Raw genomic sequence first — 25,408 nt, 5'->3', positions numbered from 1 at the left:
TGATATCATTCAACTCAAATGACCAAACAGTTAGGTGTATAAAATGAACGTTATTTATTTGTAACATATCCACTTGCTTTACCGAGAGCGTTTAACTCACACGTTCCCTAGATGTCCTTTCCACAGGATTATCGATTTGTAGTGCAACTCCACTAACTTAACCAATCAATATGTAAATAATATAGATTTCACTTATCACACAAAAATAGTATTACAGTTTAACAATCTAATTAATCACACTAAACTGTCACTGTTCTACATTTTCGTCCTTCTTGTTTTTGTGCTTTCGCTTACTGCTCTTCGTTTTTTCCACGCTTTGAAAGAACTTTGCATACTTGCTCCGATCTACATGCGGCTTTAGTTCATATCCAAATCGAACCAAATTGTCATAGTGGTGTTCTAAGTCCAACAACTGCTTATACAACAGATCAAAGTCGAACTTATCTCCATTAGTTCCCCCGTATTCCGCTGGGAGTGCTTCCTTTCCCAGATGATCGTGCAGCGAGTCCCAGTTTGAGTAGTGAAAATGTACCGAATCCTTGATCTGCTTGCTCAACATCGGATACAGAATTGCGACGGCTGCATTCAAGAATACCGACGAATTCACAACATGAAACTCCATATGTTTCACCGGCATGAGGTCTGCCTTTTGCGTTCCAATTCTTATGTTCGTGGGCGTCAGGTACCGCATACTCTTAATCGAATAACCACTCATATCAATTAGACAGGAGATACCCTTTTCCTGAGTTTCCAAGTCGTTCAGCATAAACTCGCACCACAGCTCGTCCAGATGGGCAAGGTCAGTAGCCGAGATGGTGTTGATGTCCATATTACCCATCTTGCTAACGAATATCCGTCGACCATTTTTGTCCCGCTTGTCAAGGACAAATTTGACATTTCGATTCAGCAAATCCTTATACTGACCGAGCTGCTTATCGATGAACCAATCTGGATGATCGTACTGGAATGGATGGAAAATTTAAGTGTTTTAAAAGAGAACAGCAGTGAACCCACTCCTACGTGATGAATATTCAACGAACCGTTCAGTGAACCGCCTATTCTATCAAATTGCACTCACCTTGAGTTTGAACAGCTTGAACATTCGTTGGTACGCTTGTTCGACGTTCCAGTCACAGCAGTACAAAAATCGAGTTAGAAACAGATCATCGCTCCGGCGTACGAAATCGTCACAATCTGGGGAATAGTGGAACCAATTAGTAGTGATTAACAATGCACATTTAATTAGAGTGCAGCACAGTCATTCAACTTTGTCGTAAAAGTGTTCTACTCTTGCGTTGCACAATTCGATATACATAGCTGCACGAGTCACTGCCCAATAAAAACCAAAGAGGAAGGTATTCAATTTCGATATGGTTGGCGACTTAATTCGCACGATCATCTACTTATGTTTCAACGCACGAGTATCAATCATAATTCTGCCCCATACTTGGGCAGTCTAATATTTCTTTGTTATTCATAAGCTGAAACTTGCATGCGGCAGCACTTTTGAATGGCTTAATTTCTGTCGCGATCGTCGTCAAATTAACGACGGTGCAATCCATTTAACGGCTCCCGTGCCGGTATGGACTAGTTATAATGATGATAGCGGAAGTTTAGCTGGCACGAAAAGTCAAGGATTTTGAAAACAGGATAACCTACCGCTTGGTGGTGTAGTGTTGGTATGCGCGGATGGTAGATTAGTTCTGGTTTTTTGGTTTGGTTTTGTTGATCTTGAATCTGCCGAAATGGACCGATGGCTGTAGGATGAAATTTTCTTACTCACCAATGCTTGGAAGTAATAAATTAGAGAGCGACATCCATCCTACAGCCAGCACTTGTTTACAGAAACGTGATTGACAACTGAACTCGAACAGTGATAATCGATTTTCTACTGGCATACAGTGGGAGAAAATTTTAATCAATTCAACATTTTTAAGGTTATTTAAAATTGGTGTGGAGATAAGATTTGAACTCAATATCTTAAGCACTAGTATCAGGCATCGGCAGAGTCGCCTACGATGGGGTGTTTCCCATTCAGTTTACTATACGTTAGGTATAAAAGCTCATGCTAGTTTTCTCTTTTTTTATAAGGTTATGGCTATACGTTCCTTTTATGGTGTGTTCCAATTATGGCCTATGGGAATTCTATAGGCTATAATTGGAACACACCTTATGAGCGTATGGCTATAACTGATACACCTCCCCTTTACGCTTTGCAACTCCAAACTTGTTTATGTAAATTCAGCATGCAGTGAGTTTATCAAAGACATAACCCGAGGGGATCTAAGAGGTCAAGGATATAAAGAAAACTTAAACTTTCTTGGGTATAAGATCTCCACAGTTGTACCAAGGCTAAGAATTTAAATAAATTTTAAAGATTCTAAACATCAGAAGGTCTTGAATATTCTAGAATTGAAAAATATATGAATCGCAAATCATGATCAATTTTTGTAAGCCACTCACAAAAACTAATATAACTATACAAATTTAACCTTGTATATTTTTCCTAAAATGATTTTATTTTTTTCTTCACGTTGTCATTTTGATTAGAAGTGACGTTTTTGCGCTATGGTTTATTGAAAAATATCGATACGCCATTTTGAAACTTTTCGCAAGATTCAAGATGGTCGAATTATAACAAATGTGAGAATGATTGCCCATAACAAACAATTCTATACAGAGCTGGAAAAAGGGCCAGTTTTCGTACTATTTTTGCCACATAGCATGATAAAGGAGGTTTTAATCCATGGTCCAAAGCGTCAAATACAGCAGGGAATGTTGTTACAGCTGAGTTATTAACGAAAGAGAAAGTCGATGAAGAGAATCGATCAAAGCAGATAGGCCATTTTTCCAGCTCTGTATAGAATTGTGCAAAGTGTCAGGCAAATCGGAGTTGGTCGTGTCTGACCCATTCGACATTTGGCGTGGAAATGCTCCACTGCATTCACGACTGACTCGCTGGTACCAGAGATGATGTTTAATAAGAGACGCGCGAAGACTGAAGCCAAAAGTTCCAATCGAACCGTCAAACACGGTTCCAATCGAGCAATGTAAATAAATACGAGCGCTTTACGAGGAAATCGTGACGAGTATTGAGATGGCGGTTGAAATTTAATTTTTGAGATTTAAATAATTGTAATTAAGTTTGCGTATGAAAAGTGCAGTTGGATGCTCTTTGACTTTTGGAATACAAATAAAACACAATTAAAATCTTTTGCGATTCTTTTTTTATATTAAAATCAATGTCGAAAGGCAAATATTAAAAAAATACAAAGCCGCTGTCAAGTTTTTAATCACTGGATTTGTATGGCTGATGAATGCCCCGTAACGTGGGTAAATCACCTTTTCGTGGTACGTTACGGGATGTAAGATCTACCACCGATTCCTAGTCCTGACTACTTCAAACGAGGAGAACAGGATTTTTCAGTAATCAAAGGAACACATCTTAGTCCTTGATAATTTTTATGCCTTGTTGATAGTGACAAAAGACTCGGCTTTGCTCGCCGAGAATGATCTTGAAACAAGGAAAAATTAGTTAGTTATTCTTCATCTATGTGATTCATAATCTTGTATTCGTTGTTCCCTAGTTTGAAGTGGTTAAGACTAGGGTTCTGATGCATGGTCATTATCGGTGTCATTCCTTAATTTTGTTGCTAAGGAATCCAATTTTGACTGACAAAGGGGCGCGCCTTTGGAGGGTGTTTCAACACTCCGAAGGGTATAAATAGCGGGACCTTTCAATTAGAGCCGGTAAGGATCCGACATTGCCTTCAAGCTACAGACCAATCAGCCTCCTTTCAGCGCTGAGCAAATTGTTCGAGAAACTCATTCTCAATCGTTTGCTCAAGTTTGTCGAGGAAAATAGCATTCTCCTTCCGGAACAGTTTGGATTCAGAAAGGGGCACTCACCAGCTAGTACGAGTGATGAATAACATCCGAAGTAACAAAGCTGTATCCAAGTCCACAGCCATGGCCTTGTTAGACGTTGAAAAGGCGTTTGACAATGTTTAGCATGACGTACTTGTGTACAAGCTTTGTAACTTCAACTTCCCATTACATCTGGTTAAAATCACTCGTAACTACCTCCAGCAAAGGTCGTTTAAGGTATCGTTGAATGGTTGTCTTTCAGACACGTTTTCCATCCCAGCAGGAGTCCCGCAAGGCAGTCAGCTGGGCCCCTTGCTACAGGATTTACACTTCCGACATTCCTCCCCTCGGTGACGGTTGCGTGTTTTTCCTGTTCGCAGATGATACCGCAATAGCCGTCAAAGGAAGGATGCCTCGCGAAATAACGAACAAACTTCAACGATGCCTCAACGCCTTTGCTGATTATGCCACCACGTGGAAAACTAAAATCAATCCCTCTAAAACACAAGCGATCATGTTCCTCCATCGGCAATCGCCAAAACTAAAACCGGCTCCCTCTTGTACTGTAACCATGGATGGCACAAGGGTTGAGTGGTCTGCCGAAGTAAACTAACTCGGGATGTTGTTCGATGAAAAGCTCCTCTTCCGTTCGCATGTAGAGAAAACTGTAGTCAAGTGTTCTGCCTTGGTTAGGTGTCTGTATCCGCTGATTTGCCGCAAATCCTGCCTCTCAAGGGTAAACAAACTGGCTGTCTTCAAACAAATCATAGCACCTGCGATCCTCTACGCAGCTCCGGTGTGGGAATCATGTGCACCGACTCACAGGATGGTCAGAATAGAGTGCTGAGTATGGTACTTGATCGTCCTTTCGACACTAGAATAACAAATTCACACGAAGAGGCAGGCATTGCCAAAATAAATTTCGAGAATTAACGACATTAACACTAAATTTGCACAAAAATGTATTTTATCAGAACATGCTTTGATAAGCAATTTGTAGATTAGGTGTACATAGTAGTTGTAGGTTAGTTGTAGTTGTAAATAGTAGTTATAAGTAGTTTTCTTTTTCAATTTAAAACAAACCAATCCCGCCAAGGTGGTCATTCTCTAAAACAGGCCGGATAGGACTAGGAACTTTAAATAATAATTAAAATCGCGCATCTGTGTCACTTGAAAAATTCATACATGTAAACCACACAAACACAAGAAATAAAGATCATTTAAAGCCAAAAATAAAATTAGGGTCGGATCCTTGCGATAAATGCAAGAATGAGAACTCTAAAAAAAATCGAATACCTCATAATTTTTCAATAGTGATGGAGTAATACGACATGCACTAAACTAAGGACACGGAATATACTACAATAGATCAAATTACTGGTCGCAGTGGTGAAGTGAAGAAGTGAAGAAGATGGCTAATGAATACAAAGTCAGAGCATTTTGAACTTATCATCTAGTTATACATAGCATCATCAAGGTAGCTAACCGGGCTGGAATATTATTGTTATTCACTAGCTGTATTCTCGTTATGTTCTCACGAAATATGCGCTCCAGTGCAACGCAAAACATATACACAGGCCCTGTAACCTTTATTCAAGGAGTTTCCTGTGTAATCTGTCAAGATAGTGAATTTGGGGAAAAATGTCTCTATCTGTGGGATTTCTCTATTACTTTCTGTTTTTGTAAACAATGCATTTGATCATCGGTTTGGCGTAACTGGTAACTCACCCACGGTAGTGTTAGTATGCGTTAGCAAATGCATTGTTTTCAAAAGCAGATATGCCCATTAGACTGATGCAAAATTTGACTTTTTCGCTCCACAGTGCTTAAATGGTTTCAATTCGGGTCCTGATTAGCCTCCCAAAGTTACAACTCATTTAGTTAGAAACAGACTTCGCACAAGTCATTTGAAGTTTACATGTAAATTACTATGGGAAATCTCAAATTTTTGTTCATTGCCTTCTAGTCTATTTCCATATTGAACTGCGAAAAAGTTTGATAGCCATTCTTATATAAAATTTTCTCAGCTACAACTTTGCTGAAGATCGTTTCTATGTAAAACGAGACAGGAAAAAGTTATTAATTATTTAAGAGATTGGTAAACTTATGACATGATCAAGCAGCTGCTCTGTAAGCAACACTTTATTTTGCAGTGCGACATAGTAGCCATGATTTTTGTGTCCTATTCAACGCCCCAGAAACACCAATGTTGCCTGCTGAGCAGTTGAGTGAGCATGATCATAAGACATCAGCGCATTGAACCATTGATAACTTTCAACCCTTGCATTTAATCAAAAAGTGGTTTTCAGCAAAGTTGTAGCTGGTAAAATTTCCTACAAGTAAAGTTGAAAGCTTTGAAGCAGACCGATATGGTGAATTATTAGATAGACATGAACAAAAATCTTGGTTTTACCATAGTAATTCCCATACAAACTTCAAATGGTTTGTGCCATCTCAGTTTCTCACCAAATGGGTTCAAATTTGGAGAGGTTAGTCAGGATCCGATTTGGAATCATTTAAGTATTGTGGAGCGAAAATTTCAAATTTTGCATCACTCTAATGCCCATTCAAAAAAAATCGAGATTTCGAAGCATGAATCGCAGATTGCATAGTTTTGCGCAACGCTCTGTAAAATATCCCCTCCAATGTAGTATATTTGGTTTCACTCAGTGTTGTCAAAAATTGATTATTCGAATACTTCGGTATTCAACGATACTACAATTTAAAGTCACTCGAAGTAAGCACAAAATTGCGGGTTGCCAAACCTTGCAGACAAAATAACTTTGTTGGCCGTGCAACCAGATAAAATTTTATTATCCTCGCGCGTCTCTTATAAAACATCGTCTCTGGCTTATACATGTGATTCAGCCTCACATAATGAAGTTTCAGAGGAAGCGTGCGATACTTTGTAAATCTTCTCGATAATGCTCTCTTGATTGACTTTAACTTACTCAACTCTCTCGTCTGCCATGGAGGGTGAGAAACTTTGTGGTGAGCGGGACGTGTCGGTCAATGACATATGCCAAGACATGTCAAAAGGTTTGTGCAGCAGCCTCAACGTCATCAAGATCAACGATGTTCTCTTATACCATGCTAGAAAATACATCTATGATGCAACAGTTATCGCAGCAGGATAATCGTCGAAATCACACACGGGTTTGTCCTAAACAGTGACAATTAGAGGAGGGTGATGCGGAACTAGCTTAGTTAGTGCACAAGTAGCCGAAGAAATTAATGAAGCCCTGCCCTGAGAGCTCACGAATTAGAGGTCCAAACTACGATTATTTTCGTTAACTATATGGTTGATTTGAGAAAACGTTGCTGCATTGTAGTTTTCGAGAAGACTTATAGCTCCTGCGGGAAATGTAGAGCTATGATCTGGATACAAGAATCCGCTATGAGATGGACTCCACGAAACGCCTGTCAGATTGAAGTCACCCAAAATAAATATCTCATCAACTGGAGTGGCACTTTCGGTAACTGTAAAAACTGACCGACAGTGAGTATCGATGAGTTCATTGTCTCGGACTTGATCTGGTGGAATGTACCCCTCCACCAGTAGATTAACGGATCGCTACGAATGACTCGCAAATATCACAGAAAAATAGTTTAACCAATTGACTCATTTATCAACTAGCTACAAACAAATAGCTTCATAATTATAAATTTATTTAATACTTCCACTGACTGCTGTAAACTATCTACTTGCATACAATTTTTTGTTTCCACCACATAAAAAACAACGCACATCTTCTTCCCACATTCTGCATTTAATTTTTTTAATCGATACAATCAATTCCGCCACTGGCATACGATCATCACTAATTTACAAATTAAAAAAAGCAATGGTTTCATATTCACCACATCGCATACCGGAAGAATTAAGTGCTGCGCGCAAACCGCAAATCGAAAGCTCACGTGACTGACGAAGCAATACTACAATGAGTTATCTATAGGTACCTACCACATGCCAGTTTAAGAAAGAATCAAAAACAACAACGACGACGACGACGACGGCGCTGTAATGGATAAGAAACCACCACCCGTGACACGTACCGACAATCAGTTTTATCCAACCGAGGACGGCTCTGGTTTGTCTATTGCCCCTCCTTTACCGAATTCGCTCATAAACTGTACCAAGATCGCATAGCTTTGTGATGGACGGGCGTCGCGATCAACATCAACATCATTCAGTGGAGGTTCAAATGATGATGATCAGTGATGATGCTGATTGCTTCCGATCACGTCCGTCGCATTCTATACCACCGACTGGCTGGTATTCTAGACAGGTTTTTGAATAGTGTTATGAATTCAAAACACGTTCCTCAAGAAGAGGGTAGGTAGACACTCAGAACGGAACAAAATCAACCGTGAGCGAGAACCCCCGTGTCATCGTTCGGGCTGCAATCGATCAACCGTAGAGGGTCATCCAAGAGAAGATTCGTTAAAGCAATAACACACATTTGACGCAAAATTCGATCGCTGGGAGAGAGAGAGAATGTCAAAGTACAGTTTTTGCTCATGGTCATTTATTTTAGTCTGAGAATAGAAGTCGATCAATGCAGAGTCATGAGATTACGTATTCGTTATCATCTTGCGTTCTAACATTGAAACTTGTTTATTTGACATTTCCTGTCATCGATCGCAACGCGGATTTAGTGCGTTTTTTATGGATATGAGCACGGGTGGCTCTGCATTTAAACAGTCAAGACACTATTTACTGTAAAGTTAACAAGCTTCCTTTATTTAGAATATTCTATTATGAAATAGACAATACAAGAAAGCTTAGTTTACCAGCATCAAAATCGTCCATAAACAGTAAATCTCGAATGTACACAAATCTCTCCCGTTCGGATAGTGCCTATGGATATAATATTGAGTGGATAACATTGGCAACACTCAGATATGTTCCGGATGCCCCTTCGATAGTGACCAGAATATGACAAAAATTTATACGAGAAAGACACATGCCAGCGGTAGGTGGATTAATCAGGATTTCAGCATTTTCACAATGTAGCAAAATTTCAAGTGAAATCACCATGGTCAAGGTAATGGAAATTGTTCAAATGATTTGAAAACTTTTTATATTTCACTGGTGAAAAATTCTGAGTGGTGTCTCTTACCGTTTTGAGATATGATAAAAATATTTGATATCGTTGATGTAAAAAATTAAAATCAAAATTAATCATGCAACTGACCCCTAACGTTGGACATGTGAAATTGCCTCACATCAACGCCCAAGCCACCATGCATCGTTGCAACATTTTTCAAGACATTCCATGCAACGAAAACGATCAACCAATGTCGTATGCAGGAGACCTCGAGTTCAAACACCATTCTAGCAAACATCGCTTGGCCATGGCAATAGAAGAACACGAGCAAGGTCGCCAATATTTGCCTATTCAACACGCTACCCTATCTTCCTTTATCGATCTGATACGGCTTTGATAGACGGTTATTTTCGATTTCAATTTCAATTAAACCAACTAGTAAGCGGTGTGCGCGGAAAGCGTGATCGCTTCGGTGGCGCCGGCTTCGACCATACCACTCATCAGCCGCAGCCCGTTGTTTCATAGAAACTAATCAAACAAGGTAAACGATGAACAAGCATAACCGACCAAAGGAAAAAAAACTAATTTGAAAGTCCCATACCTGAAACTTACTTTCGATTAGAGTCCGCAGTTCTTGGATTTTGCTGGATTTCTTCTCATCATCGGCAAACAGCGCCGGTGGTTTTCTCGACACTACTTCCGCTGCCGGCTTACGATCTACGGCTATGTTATTGTTATTGTTGTTGGTAGCGCTGCTGGTGCTGCTGCCGGTGCTGTTGACCATTTTGACAACTGGTACCACTGCTACCGGTGCGGGTTGCAATTTGGGTGATGAAGGTTGTAGTACTTCGATCTCCGGCATGGTGACGGTGGAACTTATCTACCACGTGGGCTAACACACAAGGTTCTATTGGTGGCCAAAGAGGATGAAGAAGAAGGAGAAGGTCGATTAGAGATTTTGATTTATATTGCTGTTTAGTGGATGCAATCGCGTGCTTGGGTGAAACTTGGTCGCTGTGGAGATTTCTTATGCAAATGAATTACTTGTTTGCATGTGTGGTGTCTCTTCGAACAAAGAGGTGTTAGACTTTTTGGATTTCAATGGCATTTTTTGTAGCTTGTATTTTTCAATGGCTTACCAAATAACGTATGTGTCAAGGTTGACAATTTGTTACTCGTGCGTTTTACAAATTTTAACAAATGAATCACTTTCTTTGATAAATATATAAAGTGTCTTCAGGATAAAATATCTGCTCAGCAATAGCACTAAAGTTACAGTTTGTTTTCCATCAGCAACTTAATTTCACTTTTGTTTTCGTTGCTTCAGAAGAACAATGTTTTGAAGTAATACTGAAATTAAGAATTTTCATTGAAAGAATAAACGCAATATTTCTGATAATACCACTGATAAATACCTTCGCCACTCATTTGTTCGTCAATGGCAAAGACTTACCTTGCTCTATGGGTCACGGGATTCCTCAGGTTAATCACATAAATCTAGACATCTATTTATCTACATATCATTTACAGGAATATTTGGAATAAATCGGTTACAAAATCATTCTGTAAAGTTATGTTGAGAAAAACTACAATGGACAGTCTTATGGGGTTGTAAATAGTGACGTAGGACTAAGTTTTATGTAGGAATAGGAATTTGAGCGGGGTTCTCTCTGTTTATACTCTTTAGTATGACGCGCTTGACATAGATGGTCCACAGTGACTCACGAAGAGCTACTGATTCCGATCAATAACGGTGCGGCTTCTTCCTCCTTCTATGGATGCTCATGTGGCTGCAGCGCGCTGCTTGCAGGAAGCCTTTCGTTGTGTACTAGGTACACCACCACGCACCACGCGGTGATTTAATAAACACTGTTGGGTGAGACCGGATGGAATTCCACTTTGAAATCTGTGTTAGGGAAATCGCTTTTCGCAGGCAGTCGGTGATAATTTTAATTATCATAGCAACAAATGCACATTCGTGCAATTTTTAAAAGTGACATTTTGAAAAATGATAAAGTTTTAATTTTAAAAGATTCGTGGAAAAATTCTTATCCATATACGTATTAAGAATTAATATCCATGATCTCTGGATCAAAATCAGTCCACTTTCATGCCGTGAACGACTTTGGTTTTTGAAATTGCACCCCCAATAATGCCTTCAAGAGCATGGTATGTCAGATTTAAACATATCTAGATAGAGCTGGAATTAGGCTAACAGCTTTTGTAAGCAATGACTTCTCTCGATGATTTTTAGGAATTCAAGACACGCCCACACAAACTAAATTACTTTTCACAGCAACAGTTGCGTAATTATCATAGCAACACATGCGTGCAATTTTAAATAGTGGCATTTTGAAAAATTATATAGTCTTAAGTTTAGAAAGAAATAAGAAATATAGAAATAGAAATATTTCTGATCAATTGGTGATAAAATTATTGAAATTGAGTTATGAACGTACAAAATCTTTCATAATTTTGTAACATGTTCCATTTGTACCCCCATATATAAATCACAGACGTCGTCCTACGTCAAAATATTTTCTATGATATTCTGAAAAAAAAAATATTCCATTATAAAATAATGAAAAATGCTCAAAGCTTCAAAAAGAAAATTCCATCATAATGACATTTAGACTGAACAGATTTTTTTGAAATATGGGCAAGAATATGTTCAAAAATTCTAGTTTCAGCTGGCTTAGTTTGGTAAAAATGTGTGTATTGTGAGAAAAATTAAAACAAACATGCAAAATCTGCTTTGGGAAGATACATAAATGACGTAGCAAGGGGAAGGGGTCCAAAGTTGGTGCTTTATACAATGTAAACATACATTTAACGTTTATTTACCTTTTCATGAAGCACCATCTTTGCTCCCCTCCCCCACCCCCTAGCCCTTGTAGCGTATTATTCTACATGGCTGGTCCCGTCAAATTGATCTAGATAAAAAAAAATCATTTTGTTATATTACCATGGTATTTTTTCGAAAGAATGCATGAAGTATTGAAAAAAAAATGGACAGTAGAGAGTTAAGGCATTCTGGCATTTTTTGAGCTATTTTGCGTTTTAACGCCATTTTGGGAATCATAGGCAAGTTTCACGATTATGAGGTCTATTTTTTAGGTTTTGACGTTTGAAGTAGTTATCATTTTCTCATTGTTAGGACTATTTTTTTGACTGACTTGATGTTTTAGCGCAATTTTGCCGTTCTTTACTATTTAACTTGCTTTTCAGTTTTTTGTTTTTTTTTTGCAGTTTACCATTCTATTTAATATTTTAAAAGAAGGTCGTAATCGACAACAGTTTTTGAATTGTTATCCCATCAGTTGAGAACCTAGAGAACAGTTCACGTTGACGAACAAAGAGGACTGTTCACATTAACGATTCCAACTTTATATCATTTACCATCTACCATTAAGCAGGGTAGATGTTCCAGTTATGGCAGTTATGGAACTAATGTTCGTTCCTATTATGGTGTGTTTTAATTATGGCATATGGGTTATTCCAGCTCAAGTGGGTACACCACCTGTGGTCGATATCACCTATTTGAGACAAACATGGCCAAAACACTTATTTTCGCATTCTGAACAAATGCCTTTATTGATTTTGCTCTAAGTGCTTAGATCCTTCTGGGCTACAATCCTGGATTTTCGAGATTTTTAAAAATATCAACTTTCAGAACAGATTTCTCCACAACTAGATAAGCTATTCGTGATCTTAGAACGTCAATTTGAAGGTTTTTTAAGGTTAATTATTATTGGTGTACTCACATTTTGTTTTTTTTTATAGTAACTACAGTAAACAGGCTGATTACCGGCAGGTATTAAAATTGTCAAAAATGGTCTATTTTCACCATGGGCGGGATTTTTTATTTCTCAATATTTTGGGCTCAAATTTCCACCACACTTTGAAAATAGTTTTTGAGATATGACCAGATGAGTGAGAGATAGTTTTGAGTTTTTCTGGTGAAAAATAATGCTATTTAATATATTTTATATTTTTTTCTTGAATTCCTTCCCGCTGATGGCACAATAATATTTTAATGTTATTTTTCACATGTTCTGTTCTGGATTCTCATTATATGAAATCATAACTACCTAATTTATTTACTTCTGTCCTTAATTTAATTATGGTCCTAAAAGTGAAAATACGTTCCTATGGGATGCAGTTAAAACGTGCTTTAGAAGTACGATGAAATCAGATAGATTAGCAGGTATACAAAATTTCAGTTGTGGAAAACAGCTGTTACTTGAATAATACCGAAGACTACAAAACAAGAAGACTGGCAACTGTTCCCTTCTTCCATACAAATGTCAAACGTCACTGATAACAGCGCCTCTGTCAATCAAAGGTGAAACTTTGAAGCACAAGTGCTAGTGAGATTGATCATAAACAGTGACTGTGTGTGTGACCTAATGTCACCGAAACGAATAATCATAACACGGTACTCCTTGTTGTTTTTGTTTTGCTCTACAAAATTTCACGGCAATTTGTATCCAGCAAGCCAGTGGTTTTCCAACTCCAAACCGAAAAACTTGTCATGGTGGATCAAGTAGAGGATTGAAACTCGGATCGATACCTAGTGAAAATAAATTTAAGTTGTGAATGAGAAATCGATATATTGTTTATTTTGCCTGTTGGAAGCAATCAATTACAAGGAATTGACAACTTCCACCACTATGGAGTGAACTACCATCATTCGGAAGCTGAAAAAAAAGAAAAAAATCCGGTACCTACATCACGATCCAACGGAAGGCGTAGCAGGATCTAATGTAGGAGAAAATGAAAATGAAAGGTTGAAGGACTACAATCCCAAACGGTTCCTATTGATAAAGAATATATTTTCATTTTAGATGTTGTCAGAACATGAAACCACCGGATAGTGGTTCTCTGTATGCTTTAACAATTCTTGGAATCGACTTTCATTCCAGAGAATGATAACAATAGTGTCGTATTGGCAGTGACATTCAAATGGTCAGCGAGTACTGTGCCAAGTTGCCGAGCGTCACAACTTAACTTCCCCCACTGTGGCCAGGTGCCAAAGCCATGCGGAACGGGCCTGCATTTTACTAATGTACCATACGAATTCATAGGCGTACCCAGTAGTAACTGCCCCAACCCCTAAGATCAGCAACACAAAGGCTTTCGGGGAAATGAAAAATGGCATTCTACCAAATTTTCCATAGTAATTTTTTTTAACCCCTCCCTAGCTCAAAACCTGGCTACGCCCTTGTACGAAAGCCCATAAATGCATCACTAAAGGGCTTAGAAAAAGTGAAAGATAATGCTGAGATGGCAAATTAATGATCGAGGAAGGTCCCACCATCATTGTGAATGGCAGCATTGCCATAGTTTTTTTTTTTCAAAAAAAAAATTACTAACGCATCTCCTCAATTTCAGCTGGTATTTTACTCGTTGTCAGCATAGAGCAAAGAAAGAAACTTTTCACTTTTTACGACAATCAAAACAAAACCAATAATTGACAGCTATTTATTTCTACCTATGTATGTGAATGCACTCGTGAATTAACACACACCATCATACATAGGTTCCACTTTTGCTCAGAAGAGGCGTTGCCGTTACTGTCTTCTGATTTTTGGCAGAGTTGCCCGTCTTCTTGATTTGTAGTCTTCGATAATACCCTTATTTGAGTAATTAATTTTTTTTTTTAGATACAATCTCACGAGCAAGAATGCTTTTTTTATCATAGTTATAAAGAAAAATAAACGTTGAACCTTTATTTTTCATTTTTTGAAAACACACTTTCCATTCCTGAACGTAACTGTCATGTTCTTCTTCTACGCATTTAAAGTTTATCATATATTAGCTTATTGCGTGCTCTCAACTTAGTGTTCTAAATGCACTTCCACGGAGGTTTCGATGCCAAAATCAATGCATGAGTTGACTGTTAACGTGACTGTCATGTATCGTCAGCAAACCCATAGTTCAAAATCAGTTTGTAAACCATTATGTACCATGTTTCTACTGTAATCTTTATCCACCCACCGTTATTTCTGTTTTTTTTTTGCAAATTCATTTATTTTCTTTACTAGGGCTATAGTACTTACTCTAAATTAGTCATCTACAATTAATCTATTCGATTAGTTAGAGAACAACCGAGAAATAGCGATGGAAAAAAAGGTATAACCCGCCGCGCTATTCGGAGGATAGTACTCATTTTACATACTTGCGATTCGGTTTTACATAAATATCTGTTTGCTACAAGAAAATTCAGATGAAATAATTGTTGAAGTGCTCCCAACGTTGAAAATATACCTCTTCTTATGTTCCAGGCAAATTTTGTCTTCTGAGCACAAATACAACTTACTACTTGTTTTGTTTTTGCAAGCCTATACATCTATACTAATACTTAGACATAATTATAAGTCTGCAACTGTTTCCTGTGCACAGCTCCAAATGCGTGGAAGAAGAACATGCCAGTTACGTTCATAAATGGAAAGTGTGTTTTCAACAAATGAAAAATAAAGATACAGTGTTTATTTTTCTTTATAATCAAAATAACAAAAAGCATTCTAGCTCGTGAGATTAATTACTCAAATAAGGGTATTATTCAAGTAGCAGCTTTCATCCACAACTGACATTTTGTATACCTGCTTATCTATCTGATTTCATTGTACTTCACGTTTTGGCTGTATCCCATAGGAACGTATTTTTCACTTTTAGTACCATAATTAAATTATGGACAGAGGTAAATAAATGAGGTAGTTATGATTTCATATAATGAGAATCTAGGCCAGAACATGTGAAAAATAACATAGAAATATTATTGAGCCATCGGCGTGAAGGAATTCAAGAAAAAATAAAAAAAATATTAAATAGCATTGATTTTCCACCGAAAAGGTCAAACCTCTCACTCATCTGGTCATATCTCAAAAACTATTTTCCAAATCAGTTGCCCTTGGAAACACATCTAGTAGAAGAGTTTTCCAAAGTGTGGTGAATATTTAAGCCCAAAATATTTGGAAATAAAAAATCCCGCCCATGGTGAAAATAGGCCATTTTTTGACAATTTTAATACCTGTCGGTAATCAGCCTGTTTACTGTAGTAACTTTAACAAAAAGAAAATGTTTGTACGTTTATAAAAATCTACATTTAAAAAAAATCCTTCAAATTGACGTTCTAAGATCACGAATAACTTATTTGGTTGTGGAGAAATCTGTTCTGAAAGCTGATATTTTTAAAAATCCCGAAAATCCAGGGTTGTAGCCCAGTAGGATCTTGGCACTTTAGATCAAAATCAAAAAAGGGGTTTGTTCAGAATGCCAAAATAAGCGTTTTGGCTCAAATCGGTGACATCGACCTCAACTTTTTTAAATTCTGTACCCACTTGAGCTGGGATGACCCATATGAGAATTCCATAAGCCATAATTGGAGTAACGTATAGACATAACTGGTACACCTACTCTAGTTGTCTTAAAGCTGTCAAACTATGTTTTTTTTTCATGGAAAACAGATCGCTAGGTCGTCTCTTAAGGCCAGTGTAGAGATCGAAGCGAGGTGAAAATCTCATATAAAATACTTGATTTTTCACCAGCGTGAAAAATGTAATTGACAAAATTTCACTTCGCTTGGAACTGTAAACAGATACTATCGAATGAAATCGAATTTTGTGGATCGCACCTTTTTCGCTTACGTTTACTTTTTTTCACGCGTGCAACTGCTCGTGAAAAAAAACAGCAGCTAAGCGAAAAGTTAACGTTTCGAAAAAGAACGTTTCTGTCAGATTTTCACTTCACCGGAGCTGTAAACTGATCGATTTCATTTCTCGTGAACTGTGAACTGCGAAAAGAGGAAATTGTAATATGTGCCACAACCATTTTTTCACAACCTTTTTTGCTAGCGAAATTTCGTGATTTTTCATTTGCTTCAAATTTCACTTCGCTTTGAACTGTATAGGGGAAATTGATGTAATGTCAGCCTAAATGCCCTTAATTTGGGCTCATACATAAACTCAGCAATCGACTAAATTTTCAATAGCGACCAGAAATATCCATTAATACCGCCCCAATGACGCGTTCATCTAGATAAAATTGATAAATAGCAGATTTTTAGCGATGGGCCCAATCTTAGATCCATAGGCCAACATTAGAGCCATTTCCTCTACTAGGCTTTAGTGAAAACAGGGAAAAGTCAAAGCGCCTTCGTCTCAATTTTCCAACTTATCCATCAATTGAAAAAGGCCAATCAGCTTTTATAAACAAAACTTGTAACGTCCTTTTCGCGCAAAATGTAGCTCGCTTAAGCAAACCAACAACACCAACCGTTAGAGGACATTCTCCCCTTCCCGTTAATGTGGTTGGTTTGCATACGCGAGCTTCGATTCCCAACTCTAAAGCACCTCAACGGGTAAATAACAGCTTTAAATTAAGACAAAAAAAATCTCTAAAACTGATGAGTTGTTCAAAGTAGGACGAGCTTGCCTCCCAGCAAGCGGATGATTACTATAAACAGACTAAAAACCTCAACTTATGAATTGTTCATAGGATACAATGGATCAACTCTTGCCAAAACATTCGACTACGTTTCAACCCTTTCCATTAAGTTGCAGCATAAAAAAAAAACGAGCACAACTACGTGATGTGCTTGAGCTTTTCGGCTTCGAAAAGTGACATCACAATTGCACAACTTTCACGCATATCCGTACATATACATCAGGTTTTGCTGCACTGTAATAAACGGCGAGTCCACTTCGGCGGGCGTCGTATGTGAGCTGCATTTTTTTGCATCTGATTTGGATCGTTACTGTTGCTGTTTGTTTTGTTTTAACGGTTTCTTTTTCATTGCCACGGGGTTCGCAGATTCTATCGGGCATCGAAAAGAAACACTAATTTTTAACAAGCATGAACTTGACAGTTATATACTTTCTGTTCTGAGCATTGTGCAAAGGAGAGAGAGATTACTTTATTAAACAGATTCGTCTCTGCGCACTGCTCAAATCTTATGCCCTGTGTTTTTCATAAAGTAGAGTTTTGCACATGTTTTAAATGAAAATTGATTAATTTGGTTTCCCATTGAGCCTTATTAGCCCGTCTACACAAAATTTAAAGCTTCGATTAGTCCCAGAGATTCAGCTATATATGCCATGATCCTAATGTATCATAATTTGGCAAGCGTGGAATTGCAATTAATTTTCGTTTTCGCTTTCGACTAGCTTTCGTTATACTAGGTACAGGAGATGCCCGAATAGCGCGGTGGGTGGTGCTGTTTACCCACCGCTATTTCACGGCTGTCCTTCAGTCAATTTAACTGAATTTTTGTGATTAGTGTCATGTATATACTAGGCACATACTGCAAAAAACCCCTCCATATATGCAGTGGGTGGTACCGTCCACCTACCGCTATTTCTCGGTACCACCAACCGCATATACGGTGGAGCTACTGTAGCTCAATCGGTTAGAGAACAGCCGAGAAATAGCAGTGGATGGACTGCACCACCCACTGCGCTATTCGGAAGATTGCTGTATATGTTGGAGTGCTAGTGCAGTAATCCACAGAGAAACTGCCACCCCCCGCTTTTTCTCGACTGTCCTTTAAACAATTACGCTGATTTTTGTACGTGAGTAGTGTCAATCATAAACTAGTTATCTACAGAAAATCAGCTCAATTGGTTGAAGGACAGTCGATAAATACCGGTAGATGGACGATATCACCAACCGCATAAATGGAGAGATTACTATACGAGCTACACTCCACTACAATATCTCGCTGCACCGCCCTCTGCTCTGCATTAGGCTTTCCACAAAGCACCCAAGCCGGCTGCCTAGCGACTGGTTTAACCGGTAGGTATTGGAGCTTGTTTCTATTGTGACCTTGGACGTGGAAGATCGAAAGGAATTCACGGTTTGCCTGTAAAAGGGCTAGCCTGTGTAGAAGATTTCGAGAGATGAAAATGAAAGTGGATGCCACTGAATGTATCGGATACAGCAGACCGGTATGTAAATATCTGGAAAATTATCCGCGTCTCAGTTATTGCATTGACTTATTGAAATTGTACAAATACATTAACCTTGAATATGATTACAAGTCATTCAATTCAATGCTCAGCACTCCAGAATGCGCATTATAAAGCAATACAATAACTAAGAATTGTAATTCAATATTTCAAGGGAATATTCACAATTAGATGACACAAACGTGGCTTGAGTAGTACGCAGTACGCAGTACGGTGATCATGATAGCGAAACTGCACACCAACAAATTGAAAAACAGACTTAATACTGCATGACGTAAATCGAAAAATAACTTAATTTTACGATTCGCAAGACGCACACAAAAGAAGCGGTTATATTATTGGAACTTTCCATCCGATTTGCGGTCTTAAACAAAGTTGTTCATTATAGTTTTCTTAATCTTAGTCTCAGGTTTGGAAAAACTTAGGCAATTTTTTAATTTTCGACAAGCAATTGAACAGTTTTGGAAAGTTTCCCATACAAAATATAAATCCAGATCGTAACCAAATTCATTCAAATTTGCAACAATCGTTTGGGACCTCAATACGAATCGAAAAAGCTGTTGAGAGTAAGGGGGTTGTTAAGTTGATTCTACCTAATCCACATACAAGGAGTACGATAAATGGAAAACAAATTAAAGGACCGCTAATATTCAGTTGAAGAATATCGAGTTCTGGAGAGTTTGTTGTCTTTTGAGAAAATCCATGTAATTTTAAATGACTTTAACCAAATTTGAGGCAATTAAATAGGTTCATAATCGATGCTGTCAGGACAGCAGTGCTCAGCTGAAGGCATATGGCTGGCCATATGGTTTCTACGTAAAGTGCGGGCCACACTCAGCACCGAGGAAAGTGACAACAGCCTCTCCCTTGACTAAAGGGGCAATTCAAAGATTTTTTATTTGGAGACTTTGCTTATAATTCATTGCATCAATAACAAATTAATTTTCTAGAGCTTGAAAAAAGTTTAGATCACGTTCATTAACAATGTTGTTTCTATGAAACTGTAACAGATTTTATGAGCTCTAAAATTAAGTTAATATTTTGATGTTGGATATCTCGTAAGATTTCCAAAGCCTCATTGAGACCTAAGAAGTTTTCCGAGCGACATAATCATGAACATTATCCGATGGCTGCTATGCTGAACGCCTTTCCTTGAGCTTGAAAACAAATTGGGATTTGTCTTGAACTTGGATGAATTCACAGGATAAAAAAAAAATTTAGATGAGAATTGGCATAATCCAACATTATTCCGAAGAGAACTCCTAGGGAATTGTGAAAAGTATTCTTAAAGAAAACCGAGGAGACTAGAAAGTAATGCTGAAAAGAAATTGAAAGACTTTGTGAGCAAAGCTTGGAAATTTAAAGATAGTTATAAATAGAATTACATTGCAATTCAAAAATTTCAAAGAATCTTTGAGAAGAACTCACAGAGATTTCAGTTGATAATTTCAAAAAAATATCAAAAACACCACATCTCCCCATTATTAGCAAATACTTCTTAGGAATTCTGACATTAATTTCAAAAGAATTGTGATCAGAATACAAAAGGAATCTGTATCTGAAGTTAATTCGATTCCGAAAGAATCTTAACCCTCCGTTACTCGCGCCAACTATTATAAAACGAGTACTCGCGCGTTGTACTTTGTACAACAGTGTGAGTTTTTCATTGTCATTTTGCAGCCGAGCTACCAATCGATATGAAACCAACGGGTATTCATTAAAAAAATTGTTTTTAACTAAACAAGCTAAAATTTTATCACAGTTAACCCACAAAAATGCGGATAATAGAGAAAATGTGAATGGAAACCGCGTAAACGGTGTCCGTACTACGTCGGATTTGACTTAATTGGTTACAACTTGGAAAATCTCGAGATCCTGACCAGATAGAAAATTACTGTCTTGGGCAAAGTTGTTCTAGAGATCATAATCTTTTCGCTGGTGGAGAGTAGTTCAGAATTTTCTCACTACGTAGCGCTAGAATACATGTGAAATTATCGCATGTAATATATCTCGAGATCATGACCAGATAGAAAATTACTGTCGTGAACAAAGTTGTTCAGAAGGTCAAGGCCTTTTCGTTGGTGGACAGTAGCCTAGAAATTTTTCACCACATGGCGCTAGTAAACGTGTACAATTCTCGCGTATGCTAAGCTCGACATTCTGTACAGGTAGAAAATTACTGTCTTCGAAAAAGTTGTTCGTGAGGTCAATGCCTATTGCTTGGTGCACAATAGTTCAGAATTTTCACACTACGTGGCGCTAGTATATACGCGAAATTCTCGCATGTAAAATATCTCGAGATTCTGATCAGATAGATTTCTCTAGTGGACAGTAGTTCAAAATTTTCTCACTACGTAGCGCTAGAATACACGTGAAATTCTCGCATGTGGTTTGTTTCAAGATGCTGACCAGATAGAAACTTACTGTCTTCAACAAAGTTGTTCAGGAGGTCAAAGCATTTTTGGTTGGTAAACAGTAGTTAAGAATTTTCTCACCACGTGGCATAGATGTACACTTCACGCATATTTATGCTATATCTCGAGATCCTAATCAGATATAAAGCTACTGTCTACAACAAAGTTATTCAGGAGGTCAAAGTCTTTTGGCTGGTGAACAATAGTTTAGAATTTTCTCATAAACTCTAGCTTTTAAACTCGTGAACAACTTTGTCCAAGACAATAACTTTCTATCTGGTCAAGAACGTGAGATATTTTATATGCGAGAATTTCACATGTATACTAGCATCATGAAGTGAGAAAATTCTGAACTACTGTCCACCAGCCAAAAGACCTTGACCTCCTGAATAACTTTCTATCTGATCAGGATCTCGAGACATAGAATATGCGAGAAGTGTACATGTATACTAACGCCACGTGGTGAGAAAATTATTAAATACTGTTTACCAGCTAAAAAGTCTTGACCCCCTAAACAACTTTGCCGAAGACAGCAACTTTCTAGCTGATCAAGATCTCGAGCTATTTAATATCGGAGAAAGGCACGTATATACTAGCACCGCATAGTGAGAAAATTCTAAACTATTGTCACCCAGCAAAAAGATCTTGACTTCCTGAAAAAAAACTTTGCCGAATACATTTACTTTCTATCTGGTCAGGATCTAGAGATATTTTATATGCAAGAGTTTCACATCTATAGTAGCGCCGCAAAGTGAGAAAACTCTGAACTACTGTCCACCTGCGAAAAAGCCTTGACATCCTGAACAACTATGCCGAAGACAGTACCTTTCTATCTGGTTGGGAACTCGAGATATTTTATATGATAATTTCACGTGTATATTACCGTCGCGTGGTGATCAAATTCTGAACTATTCAGCACCAAGCAATAGGTTTTGATCTCCTGAAAAACTTTGTGAAAGACAGTAACTTTTTATCTGGTCAGGATTTCGAGATATATTACATGCGAGAATTTCACATGTATACTAGCGCTACATAGTGAGAACATTCTGAACTACTGTCCGCCAGCGACAAGGCTATGATCTCCTGAACAACTTTGTCAGAGACAGTAACTTTCTATCTTGTCAGAATCTTGATATATTCCATGTTGTAATCCATTAAGTCAAATCCCACGTAGTATGGTCACAGTTTTCGCGGTTTCCATTTACATATTCCCTATTATCTGCATGTTTTTAAGTGTTTACTGTAATCAAATTTTAGCTTGTTTCGATCAAAACAAGTTTTTTGATGAATACTCGTTGGTTTCAGATCGATTGGTAACTCAGCAACAAAATGGCAATGGAAAACTCATGTGTGTTGTACAAAGTACAACAGCGCGAGTAACGGAGGGTTAAAGAGAATTTAATATTTTCGACATCGTCGAGGAAAGGTTACTTAGCAGTAGTTTTGAGTTAAATTCAATGGAAGTTAAAACTCACAACATCAAAGTTTTGAGGAGAATTCAACCGATTTAAAAATATTTATAACGAGATTTTAGTAAAATTTGAAGAAAATGGGGTTATAATGGGAATTTGATGAAAAATTCGAGAGAAGTTTTGAAACAATTTATAAGGAATTCTAAAAATAATCTAAGGGTGAAAAAGAAGTAGTTTCAAAAAGAGTTCCAAAAGAATGAAATGCAAGAGAATCTTAATTTGATAAAATATTCATGCATTCCACAGACTGTATGCATTCTATGAGCCGCACAAATTCACTCGGCGTTCCTCATGTGGCCCGCGGGAAATTGGATGAGCACCACTGTGTTAGGAGGTTTGATTAAATAGATTTTTAAATATGTTCAGAAACATTTTATTTTGAAAATCAATAGAATTGATTGTAGGGAAAATGACTCTTATGTTGGCCTATGGTTCTGCGATTAGGCCCATCGCTAAAAATCTGCTATTTATCAATTTTATCTAGATGAACGCGTCATTGGGACAGTACTAATGGATATTTTTGGTCGCTATTGAAAATTTAGTCGATTGCTGAATTTGTGTATGGGCCCAAATTATGGGAATTTAGGCTGACATTACATCCATTTCCCATATATAGGATGTAATTCGGTTTTTAAATATTTTCAGTATCATTTTAATTTGAAAATAAATAACTAACCAAAAATAAAACGAGAGGCTCTTATTTCAGTTCTATTTTGAAAATCCTAGACTAGCCCAACTGTGCTACAACGGGTAGAAATGGTCTACCGGTTCAATTTTGGTAAAGGAGGCATCTTTTTAACTGTCTATTAGAATCTTGAGTTTCCATCCGTAGGTAGTATGAGAAAAATATCTCGAGTATTTGGCGAAGAAATGTATGTTAAATTGAGTACTATTTCTGTTGTTAACTAGGACTCGCCTATCAGTATAACTATCTTGAAAAAATCTACTTTCTGTGTGGTGTACTCGGAGTCCCGAGTTATTATATAGCTAGACGTCTCTACTGGCAAAATCATTGTCGTATGCCCTTTGCAACTTTTCTTACGATAGCTGGAAACAACCGAATAAAAAACGTTTTTTTTTTATTTATAAAATGTGAATAACAATTGAATCTTGAATATCATTCTATTTAACATTCTTTAATGCATCATGTTTCATCTTGAACCTAGTAAAATAAGATTACTAAAGCAGCCAGGATTTTAGTTGAAAACCTTGTCATCATTATAAGTATGGGTTTCAGTTCCATAATAACCAATAACTTCAACTAATGCATCACCGTTAAAATTCCGCCAAATACCTCTTTCATCAAGTTTTCAATCTTAGTGGAGCTTCGCTCCAAAACCGGACGAGAGTTTGATTGATTATTGTTTCATAAAAATCTCACACAGTGATTACCTTTCTCCGTTTGAGCAAAAACACATCCTAACCACTCAAAAAAATAGAAACCGGTCTAATGCTAAAAAAAAAAATACAATTTCAAGTATTTGCATCCAAATACAGAAGGTACGGCACGGCAAGTGTGTTAAACTTGGTCCGGTTCCCTCCGCCTTCAAATTCGTTAGTCGCTGACCTGTATTGCCACTCCTTTCTGCAGCAACGCGACGCAGCGTGAATTAAATTCAATTTACGCCAATGTTTATAATGACGGACCGTAGAACCAGCTGGTCGAACAAAGAAACGTGATTCAGCTGATCTTTCTTTGTATCTGAGCAAATACTGTTGATGAGACTTCATACATGTTCATCAACGATAAAACAATACGATCCAGATGAATCTTCAGCTGCAACAAGGACAATTCCGCCGACAAATCCGCCTAAATATGATCTACCACATTTTAACTTTACGACACAAACGACTTGAACCTTGGTTACTGTCATTTTACAGCCCCACAAATATAGACATAAAATTGGCAAACAGTTAAAACAGCTTTCAAGTTCAATGTGCAGCTCTGCAACCGTCGTCTTCGTCGTCATCGGTTAGCTAAAAACACGTTAATTGGTAGATAAAACCATTTGTACATACAGATACGTGCATCGAATTAACAACATTTACCAGGAAGCTTGACTTAAGTGCTCATTTCAACCATGATTGAGTTCACAAAGTCTATTGTCGCATCTTAAAACTGTTTGCAATCAAGCACTGTTCTGTAAATGTTTGCTTTAAACACTCAGTGTCAATGAAATGAGCTTTCGTCGCGTTGGTTTTTTATTTTTGCACTCATCACATTGATCATCAGTGCAACTCTACTGGGAGAAAACGACGCTCACGTGTTGACCATAAGCCACAGAACCATCCACAAGTCACAAGCAAACCCAATAGTCTCATCGAGCACACAGATGAACTCGCCTTAATTTATTCCACTAACCAGATTGTCTCTCTATTCCGGGCCTCTTCTCGATGGACCATCCAAAACAAAGCCGCCAAGAGAGATTTAAACGCGTGTAAGCACAACGAACGCGGTGATCAAAACAAAACAACCGATCGCACTGTTATCAGAAACAAAAACGCACTATACAGGTAGTATTCCTGAGCGAGACACATCCGTCCTCGTCGTCGTCGATCCGAATCGTTCAAAGCACCAAGTGCAACTGTTTTGCCGCGCTCAAACGCGAAGCGATTATAAGATTATTGTTTTGACG

General features: G+C 37.8%; 1 protein-coding gene across 1 annotated transcript; it reads right to left on the bottom strand.

Annotated features, from left to right (window-relative positions):
• Nucleotides 1–70: 70 nt before the first annotated feature.
• Nucleotides 71–25,305, bottom strand: LOC135703301 (alpha-tocopherol transfer protein-like). The gene is made up of 4 exons (XM_065224484.1): nt 25,135–25,305; nt 9,531–9,825; nt 1,079–1,194; nt 71–961 (listed from the first exon to the last, which is right to left on the bottom strand). Exons 2-4 carry the CDS (start codon nt 9,778–9,780, stop codon nt 248–250), a joined length of 1,080 nt encoding a protein of 359 aa, XP_065080556.1. The 5' UTR covers nt 9,781–9,825; nt 25,135–25,305; the 3' UTR covers nt 71–247.
• Nucleotides 25,306–25,408: the final 103 nt, after the last annotated feature.

This window comes from Ochlerotatus camptorhynchus, unplaced genomic scaffold (genome assembly GCF_037179485.1).
Source record: "Ochlerotatus camptorhynchus isolate MF236.1 unplaced genomic scaffold, CSIRO-AGI_Acam_v1.1 ptg000211l, whole genome shotgun sequence".
Classification (NCBI taxonomy): Eukaryota; Metazoa; Arthropoda; class Insecta; order Diptera; family Culicidae; genus Ochlerotatus; species Ochlerotatus camptorhynchus.
This window is presented reverse-complemented; position numbering and strand designations above follow the sequence as displayed.